This window comes from Dreissena polymorpha, chromosome 2 (assembly GCF_020536995.1).
Source record: "Dreissena polymorpha isolate Duluth1 chromosome 2, UMN_Dpol_1.0, whole genome shotgun sequence".
Taxonomy (NCBI): Eukaryota; Metazoa; Mollusca; class Bivalvia; order Myida; family Dreissenidae; genus Dreissena; species Dreissena polymorpha.
The window spans coordinates 6,596,965-6,607,687 of NC_068356.1; the positions used below are offsets into that span (position 1 = coordinate 6,596,965).

The window sequence follows — 10,723 nt, forward strand, 5'->3', positions numbered from 1 at the left end:
ACTTGGATTGGACCATTCAAGCATATACCACAGAAAAAGTGTGGTCATGTAAACAGGTTTGTTTTGCTTTAGTTGTTCTGTACCTCAAGACTGTTAATGTTGTTTTGAATTTTTATTTTGCTCGGTACCTGATGTTGCAATTATTCATGCTCTTTGTTATACATTGTTTTATAGTTGTTGTTAGCCTATTCAAGCCGAACATCCATACACTGTCTGTCAATGTCATACATTCTGCTGTCATTGTCACATGACATTTGATAGATATTATACTGTTTTAAACTTCTTTAATGCCACATAAATTTATTTCATCATTGATCATTCAATTGGTTAAAACTTGGCAGTTTAGACTTACATATAAAAATATTACATCTTAAATTGTGCAGTCATGCTGGTTGGTATATGCTTATTTATTTTGTTCTCCTACATTTTGCTTTGATGGCAATTTTTGTTCAGATTGCGTCCTATGCTCTAAAGGTAAACCTGGGCACTTTTTGTTGCACATAGAAATTAAATTGCGCACCAAAACATCACTTGTATGAGACGTTTAATGCAAACATGGGCCTTATGCCATATGTGGCTGAAGATCCTGTACATAATGAGACCACCAAATCTTTCCTGACTATCTGGCAGACATGGAAGCTATTGACAAAACTGCCGGAATGCACAGGCTGGTCTGTAGCTACTCTGGCCAGCATATGGCATAATACCCATTTTTGCATCATGGGGCTCATATGTTATAGGGTTAATATAAATAACATTTGACATATTCAGTATCAGTGTAAAAAAAACAAACATTTTTAGTGTGTACTATTTCTAGAAGTACATATTTTAAAAACTAAGAATATTAACAACAGTATATTGTGTACATAATTGGTCAGCAAAAACTATATAATCAAGTCATAGTTTTGCTAATTATTTATTTAAATAAAGAAAGAAACTGAGTCATTTTGTGAAGAAATCTTTTGTTTATGCAATCTTCTAATAAGTTTTAATAATTGATTTCGCGAGAGTGGTTAGGCACCGGAAATGATGGAGGCTTACTAGCACTCTTTCAAATCTGTTAAATACAACTTCCCAGTATATTGTTTGCTTTCTTTCTTTCTGAGATAATTAACACAATGTGTGGGTTTTTGTGGTGATTCACTCCATCTTCTCTTACATGGTCCTCCTGTGCAGCACCTAAATTTTTTAACTCTTCCAGTGCTGGAACCGAATTTTGAAGGCCTTTGCAAACAGTTTGGATCCAGATGAGATGCCACAGAACATGGCGTCTCATCAGGATCCATACTATTTGCTATTCTGATAGTATTCTTTGAAAAAAATCAAAGAAAATGTTAATTTTAGAAATTCAGCAGACAACATTTTTGCAGACGACAAATTTCCCAGCATGCAAAGGGTTAAGGACTACTTGTATGTTATATATTCAATAATCTGTCATAATTTTTTTCATATTTATATTCTGATGGGGTATTTCTAATATTAAAACTAACTTAAACTTAACATGTCTAATGACTCTTGTACATTTTTACTTGCTTTTTGATATGATTATCTTCTGTTTATTTGATTTTAACTTCTTGTTGCTTGGGAACGAGTCTATGACATTTCAGAAGTGATAATATTTTTAATGATAATTGTGAGAACTGGGTGTTTTATTTTTCGAACTTCCCTTGGACTTAGTTATTATTGAACCTAAATGAAACTAGTTTGACTTAGCTTATGGACTATGCACTCAAGGAAAGAGCATCTTAAGCTTTTTTGAACCCCAAGAAAGGATAAGGTTGCAAAACCCTAGTGAATTTTTATTACCAAATCACAATTTAAATATTTATTTGCGTAGCTATTTTGTTAATTAACTCATTATTTATTTAATCATTCGTTGCAGGATTTCAATGAGCTCAAAATCTACAATGATAAAGCCCAGCAGACAATAAAGGACCTAAAGACATGTCTTGAAGACGCAAGGACTGAACGTACGCAGTTTGTGACTGAAATCAAGAAGCTTAAAGAGCAAGGCATGAACAACAAGATCAATTCCATCGTGAACACGTTTGTAGAGAAAGGCATTTACGAGGATGCAGAAAAAGATCACCTGGTTGAAAGGTCAAGGGCTCGTTCTCCATCTCCAGTGCGATTTAACCGACCTCGAAGCACCTCACCGGTATTTTCTCGACCTGTTACGCCTTTACATTCCATTAGTCCAATTCACAAGCCCGATCTGAGTTACACGATGTCGTACACGCCCATGTCAAGGTCACAGACCCCAATTCCCAGCAGCTTCAATTTTGAGGACGTCTCGCCTGACGACGGTCGACCAATTTATCCACACCGTCGAACACTTTCATACATGAAGAAATTTGGGTCCCACAATGATGTGTCTGCAACTCAAGTGGATTTAAATGATCCTGAAATCCAAGAGCTGCTGAAACCTAAAGGAAAGCTAGAATATGACCTAGACCTCAATGATAACCAGTACAAAGAAGAAAAAGAAAGTCAGTCAGAAAAGCGTAAATTGTTGTACAGCCCTTACATGGATAAAGATTTTATTCCAAAGTCAGGGCACAGTCATTATGAGAAAGATTACGAAAACGAAAAACCGTCACCAGAAAGTAAGTCCAGTCCAGCGTATTTTTCAACTAGTCAGAGAAAATCTTCTATCGAGGATGACTGGGAAAGCAAACAGTTTATACAAGCCCTGGACTCAGCAGTGAAACAGACACCTGCTCAACTGGCAAATCAGCGTTTCCTTCAGGAGCTAGACAGATCATCAACCGGTGAACACACTTCTCCTGATAGATGGCGCTCACCTTCGAAAGGAATTCTGAAAAATACAAAAATGGCCCAGAATATGTCAATAAAAGAGAGTATGCCTTTAAAAAGGTCTATGGAGTCTAGGTCATATTCACCTGCAGTGAGATCAGGCACTTATTCTCCAAGGTCACCAAGGTCATTCACCCCTGAGTCAAGGTCATACTCGTCACCTTCCCCAGTCAGGTCTTACGGAGCAAGCACTCCGCAGGCAAGGTCATATTCGCCAGCAACTGAGAGAACTAGGTCACAGTCACCTAGAACAATGGCTCAGAGGTCTTATTCCCCAGGTAGCACTGCATTGTCTCCTGGCGATCGTTTCCGTAGCAACCCTATGAGAGATAGTGGTTACAGCACACCAACCTATCCTAGGACCCGGAATCCAGAAAGCCGCGACTATGCAAGCGGGCCCAAAACGCCCACACGACAAAATAAGTAAGTTTGATACTACATGTACTTTGTTTGTAGTTTGTATGTACAACTATATACCCCCCATAATTTCCTCAGTTCTTTAACGTTATGTCTTGTGGTGGTATTCTAAACCTCTCATAGACAATTTTTATCTAAGAATTTAAAAACTTTCTATGAATTATCTCAACCTTAGTTTATAAAAAAATATTGTATGATACTTCTAGAAAAGTCATAAAAATGTCAAATTTATAATAAAAAGTTGCAATCATCACAGTAAATTTATCAAATTTCATAATAAAATACTTTTTTAACTCAAAGTTACAGATTCCATATTCAATAATGAAAAACATTGCCTTTAAATAATTCTTCACCTTAATCATTTTATTGGAAATAGAGCATGTTTCATAAAGTTATTTGTCAAAAAAATCCCTCATAGAAACTTCTATGACTAACAATAACAATATAAATATTGAAGATAACATTCAAATTATAGAAAATCCCCAAGGGTCAATTCTTAAAACGATGTAGAATACCACCCAAGAACCCCTCATGTTTGTAAGCCCATATATAGTAGTAGTCCTCTACATATTTGCATGATTTTACCATTAGAAATAAAAATGTGTTTCTACTTAGAAAACAAATAAATAACTACATTATTCTGCTACTTGTCAAATTATGCAAATTTTTGATACTTGTATCTGTTTTTATATTAATATTCACTGATAATAAACTAACACAACAATATCACTCTGTGAATAATATTATGATCCAGACCTAGAAGCTCCCATAATGTTTTGTTTGCAGCATGGGCCCCTCTTGTGGACTCCTGTCAGAGGAGGAACGACGGTATGCAGATCTGCTGATCGAGAAATACACAAGGCAACATATAAAAAGCCTGGCTATTTCCTCTAGTTAGCCTTTAGTGTGGTGTAACCTATCTAGGTAATCTGTCTTTTTGGTACTAACACTATCCTCCCCCCCTTTCTTTTCCTGGAGTTTCTTTTTTTTCTCACAGAGATATTATATTTGGATTTTTTTATAAATATGCAGCTGAATTATTCCTTTATTTTCAACGTATGTATTAAGCTTGATTGCGTCAAATGTTCATTGAGACGTTCTGGAATTTGTTTCCTCAGTAAAACGTTAACATGAGAACTATGTTGTGCTTCCGAAGCTACACGGATATTGTTGCAGGAAATTAACATGGAACATATTGTGACACACAAAAAATAAAAAAAATTTGTATTGGGTTAAAGCTATGTCACCAGACCGCATCTAGCGTTTAAATTTTGGCTATGGCTATAAGGAACATTGAATTTCTGTGTGTTTACTTTATTTTTCGAAATGTTGTAAGAAATATTTGTTGATTTTTAGTGTTTATTGGCTTTTAATTTTAATTAGCATAAGCATTAATTTTTTATGGGGTTTTAATTTAATTCAGTGATACAGAATTTACAAAGCAAGCATATAAATGTGACATAAAATAAACTGCTTGCAGTGTCATACATATATTGTCAAAGTGTTCTGTAAGAAATTTAATATTTTATTTTCAGTGTATTCAGAATGAAATTCAATATTTTACTTTTTGTGTATAAATAAAAAACGAGGTAAATTAAGCAAAAAGGTTAATACCATAGTGTTACAATTTTTAGAGCTTTTTGCAAAGATTTTAATGTATCTATTTATTGGTTCCAAAATATTTTGAAGTAGTTGTGAACGATAAAGTGCATGTTTGCTGAAAACTTATTTTCATATTTGATTTTTTTTATTTTAAATTAATCATTGCACTTTTTTTTCTTCATTAATTGCAGTTATATGAATATACTGGCACTTTGCATACTATTATACGACTCGTATGATGAGAATATGGGTGCTATGCCATATGCATCAAGATCATGCAAGGCTTAGGGGTCTTGATAGGGGACATGGTAGCTCTTGACCAGACTACATGAATGCGCAGGCTGGTCTGGAGCTACACAGAACGCATATGATTATGGCATTGCACCCATTTTTGCATGATGCAGCTCATAATTATATAGATCAGATGCTAATGTAAGAGGCCATTGTTCATGTTATGGCTTGCTATTCAGATTTCTCACTCCCTTTTATAATAATGTACCAAAAATAATAGTTTGTAAAATAAAATTATGTTAATTCATTTGTATGTGCTGGCAATTTTGTACATGTTACTTGCAGTTTTTTCCTGTGGTTTCGGCTCTTGGTACAGGTTTCTCATACTTGAGGGCACAGACATATTGATTGTAGCCTGTTTTCTGTTTGTACAAATTTTCTGTTGTATGTTTTTGTGAGACAGGGAATGGGTTTGAACTAAATTTGCTGCCTCGTATGTGTTTGTGTTGTTTAAGGTACAGAAATTCTTTTTAAAAAAATAAATGATTTTGACTAAATTTATTCTGCCCTTGATTCGACCATTTGCCAATCTTTTACTTGGGTATCTGGATAATATGTGTTTGCTGAGCAATTGGGTGTGCATATGGATTATATGCAACTGTAAGACAATCGGTTTAACCCTTTCCCTCTCAGAAGCAAAGTGAAAATGGCTATGTGCTTACAGCATAAAACCAGACCAGCCTGCGAACAACTCGCAGTCTGTTCAGGTTTTATGCTGTTTGCTGCTCATCAGTATCTAAGGATTGGATATGAAGCCTTAAAAACCTGAATCTAGTAAGACGGTCTTGAATTAGGGGCTACAAACGCTTAAAAATACGTATCTCAGTGTTAAATGGTTAACATTCTAATTGCATTGTTTATAAAATAATATTTCGTTAACAAGTTGGCGTTTACAATAGACATTGATATACAGTGATCACAAAGTTTAATTATGAATGATAAATAAGTGTTTGTGGTGTTGTTTTTTAGCTCGACTATTATATATGAAATATATATAGTGGAGCTATCCTACTCACCCCGGCGTCAGCGTTAGCGTGAGCGTGCAAATGTTAAAGTTTGCGTACTACCCCAAATATTTCCTATGTCCCTTGACATATTGCTTTCATATTTTGCATACTTCTTTACCAACATGACCCCAACCTATGAACAAGAGCAGACAACTGTATCAAGCATTTTGTAAGTCGAGCGCTGTCCTCTGACAGCTCTTGTTCAATCTTAATGAGAAGTGCAGTTTTTATTGTAATTTTAATTATCATTCTGCGTTGCAAATCTTTTACATTGGATATGCTTTTGATTTTTATCTGATTATTCTTTTTCTACGTGTTATATGCAATTAAATATTTTAATCATATTCTTGCAGCCATGAAGTTATCAACATTCAAGAGAGCTACCAGAAAACACACAGCCTAGAACCAAGTGACCTTTGGTGCTAACGTTCACATTTTCCATCACCATAGTGATGCTTATAGTGATGCTTCTATTGTCATAGCAACAACATTTCTGTCATAGCAACATTATAGATATATGCCAGCATTTATGTTATTTTAAGTTTTTATAAAAAGTAGACTTCAGGTACAAAAGTTTTGTAAGTTTCTTATAAATGGTTATTTAGGTTCTAATAAGTGTACATGGATATTTTATGCCATCATGAAGTGGAATTTATTTAGCATGGCACTGGTCCATCCATCAGTATGTACCTTGCATGACATGTCGGTATGAACGTACCTCCGCAAGCTTTTGTTTTGAACTCCTCTCAAATATTTAGTGGATCCCTCTCAAATTTTCACACTGGAATGGCCTAAATGTGAAGATGATTGTAAAGAAAGAAATTGTGACTGAGACCTGTTTTGTCTGAAATATGGCCCTTTTTCTTTTTGTCCAGTGTAGTACTATGGTCGATTTCTCTATGTCCAAACATGTGTTGTCGGGGCATCAGTGTCTGTGACTCATTTATAGTTCATTTTCTTTTTGGACAAGAGTATACTTTGTGGCATGAAAAAAAAAATCATGTTGGTTAATTCACTGAAAAATATGTACACAATATTATTAATGACAGAATGTGATGAATCTGTGTGTAATTTATGTCCTAGAATTTATTTTAATTTTCTATTTACATGTATATTCATGTATGCTTATTGAGTACTTTTGTTTTACTTGAATGCTATTCTCTCAGCTTACCACACCTTCTTTGTGTTTCAATTTTGCCAAAGAAGGTTGACTGATGGAGACACTGCTTGTAAGGTTGACTGATGATGACACTGCTTGTAAGTTTGACTGATGGAGACACTGCTTGTAAGGTTGACTGATGGAGACACTGATAGTTTACACTTTTAAACAGTGACTTAATTAGCCATCCCAGTGAAAATTGCTTTCAACTCACTGGGATGAACATATTGTTATAGAAACTTAAAAGTACTTTACCTCAATGAACCAATCAGTTAAGTAATGTTATATCTATAAAAAAAAGCTTTAAATTGACATTTTTATTTTTTAAATGCAAAACATAAAGTTTACTTGAATGTTTACAATGCTTGGAGAAGTATTTTTATAATTAAACAATTTATCTACTATGTGTTAGGTTCATTTAGTTAATTTATTGCTTGTCATAATTAATTATGTTGTTTGATGTTTTGCAATCCGATGTTCACATTGGAATTGAAAATGAATTACATGCTATATGAATTGCTTCTGATTGTTTTATGGGCTGCATAGATTTAGATTTTTACTACATGATGACAATTTATTTTTGTCTTTTGTAAAAGCAAATATTTAATTAGCTAGTTGTAATATTTCATTTGTTTTATTTGTTATTAGGCGACTAGAAGTATTTTAGTATTAAAAGCACATGTGATAGCAGAAGTATTGTTTGGAATTGAGCATTCAAACAAATAATTGTTGTTATTGTTGTTTCAATTTTTGTGATTTTGTTACATTTTAGAAACCAACAATTTGGTATCATTTTGTTTGAACAATGATGAAATGTATCAATGTACGTCTGGAGTGTTTCATGTGTAACATTGATATTGTTAAAAAAAAGATGTATGTGCTCTACATGTTAAAAAATGAAATTTATGAGTCCAGCTGTTATAAAAAGTAGGTAAAATGAATAAAAAGGCCATAAAGATCGCACACTTGACATCATTTTGTCCTTAATTGGGTTGCATACAATTTACGATCAATGTAATACATAAATGTCATTTTGTGAGTTAACAGCTGGTAGGATTGTTCGTGTTTGGGACAAAAAGTATAACCGCAATTTTTTTATTGGAATTGCTCGATATTAAACAAATAAAGTTATTTTTTTTCTATTAAGCACCTGTGATATATGTTGTACACAAGAACATTTTGTTTTTAGTATTTTAATTTAATGTAACTACACATATTTATTGATTTAATTTTACCGATATATTGCTTTATTTATTTTTAATATATATATATATTTATTTGCAGAAAAATGTTGTGATATCAAATGCTGGTATATTAACAGATCATTGTATGTGTTTTTTATAAGTAAACCTATTATTTATATTGCAGTATGTATTTTGCTGACTTAAGCTTATGCTTTTCTGAACTTTTTTTAAACGTTGACAAATTAGTGTTACAGCAAATTTGAAATAAATCTGCTTTATTCCTATTTTGCTCTAAGTTTCATGAAGATCAAAGCGCATTAAAAAAGTGCTCCATCTTTACAATTGCTAAAAAAATGAATTACCCATCTACTTTAACACAATTAAACTAAACAAAAGGCGTAGCAAAATATAACTTTGTCTTTGATAATGATTATTCGAGGTTTCATTTCAGAATTAATGGCTTAGGGAAACCTTGGGGGCTGTTTTTTGTATGTAAATCAAAGGGACATTTTGCCACTAGAGCACAAAGCGAAATTTGTAACATGAACACTTAATGGAATAATGATGACTGAATATAAAATTAGAAATGACTCATGATGTGACTTGGAGTGTTTCATGTGTAACATTGATATTGTTAAAAAATATCATTTCGTGCATTTAACTCTGATAACCAGGTCCCAGTTTTGTAAATATTCTTAAGTCTGTTTTATCATGGTAAATTTAAGCTCACTTTTTGTAATTGCAATACAAAATGCACACATTGAATATAAACATTAAAAAAATCTTTAAAGGAAAATAGCATGTTGAGTAAAGAACATTAATACTGTTTTCTACCACACAACGTTTAGCAAGCATTATGAATGAATAAAATTATCAACTTTAACCAGTTTTGCTTAAAACAAGACTGAAGAACTTTTGACAAATTTGGGGCCAGAAACTTACTTTTAAAACCTTGTATTGTAAATGGAACAAATAAATAAACCAGTCTCTGTGAAAATGGGGCTTACTGCATGTTTGTAACACATTGTCAGGGCCTGACCAGGCAAGTCAGAGATGACACTTACCACTTCGCCTGCATTTTTGTTTAAAAGAGATTTCCTTAAAACAAAAAAAATAAATAAATAAAAGTGGATGGTGATGTCCCCAATTACCCTTTGTGAACACGTTAATCTTGGATGATACTTCTCTTTGGGAACGGCTCAATTAAAATACACCCGAGCTGCCTGCTTAATTGAAACATGTTAGTATTATGGCCTTTTTGTGGAAATACTTTTTAAAATTGTGTTTAATATTCGTGCTATTCAATGTTTTGTGGTTGTTTTAAATAAAAATGAAAAACATGCACATCAATGTTCAGTGCTTGTAATTTTACATATATTATCTTAAAGAAAAATTTCATAAAAAAATTATATTTTGCTGTGTTTTTTTAAATTATGTCAAACAATGTTCAGATGTTTTTTTCCATTTTGGAATATCGAACTTTTCTTTAATTCAAAGGGTTCGGTGTTTTATTGAAAAATGTTTAAACATTTCGTTTTTGAAACCACAATGCAAGTAATTGCTTACACACTAAGCATAGTTTCAATAAGAAACAAATGAGTGTATGTGTGTAATTATAAGTTTGTTTTTACTTTCATTGTAGGCTTTTCAATTTTGCTTGTACCGGTATTTATTGTATTGAAGGATTGTTATAATTACTTAATTTTAGAGTATTATTTTCTTATTGCAAATATACACATTTTAGGAAATAAACTGTTTGATTAAACGAACTTGTTATGCATTCTTCATAGACGTGTAAGAAAAAAAATTGAATGGCAATTTTTGAAAAAGCTGTAATTGTGCTGCTTATAGGATACTGGCCAAATTTAAATGTTGGGCTTACGAAGATCGCTTTTTGCCCACAACCCCTGCAGTGATAATAGCTAAAGGGCATAAAATGTTACCCCTGCTCGTTAATTAAAATATGTATATGTGTGCGCGTGTATGTATGAGACAAATTATGTCCGACTCATAACTTTTTCGTACCATTAAATTACATTTCTTGCGACCATACTTTATGTACGTCATAACAATTAATGTCAATAATATTTAGTCGATCTAGAGGGCAGGCCAGACCACGTGGTAACAAGTTACCGTATCAATTAACGCCCGTACTTGTGTTCGATGATGTTCATTAAATTGATGGTACCGTTCGAACAGTTGTAATTGATCTGAATCCGCTGTTACTAATAATCGATTACTAGTAC

General features: G+C 33.1%; 1 protein-coding gene across 1 annotated transcript in view; it reads left to right on the forward strand.

The window, feature by feature from the left end:
• The window catches only part of LOC127865544 (uncharacterized), a 47,950-nt gene extending 37,708 nt beyond the window's left edge, over nucleotides 1-10,242 (forward strand). The window contains 4 exon segments of the mRNA XM_052405388.1: nucleotides 454-474; nucleotides 1,883-3,240; nucleotides 4,021-4,062; nucleotides 6,488-10,242. Of these exon segments, the coding sequence (XP_052261348.1) occupies nucleotides 454-474; nucleotides 1,883-3,240; nucleotides 4,021-4,062; nucleotides 6,488-6,560 (1,494 nt within the window). The 3' untranslated portion in view covers nucleotides 6,561-10,242.
• Nucleotides 10,243-10,723: the final 481 nt, after the last annotated feature.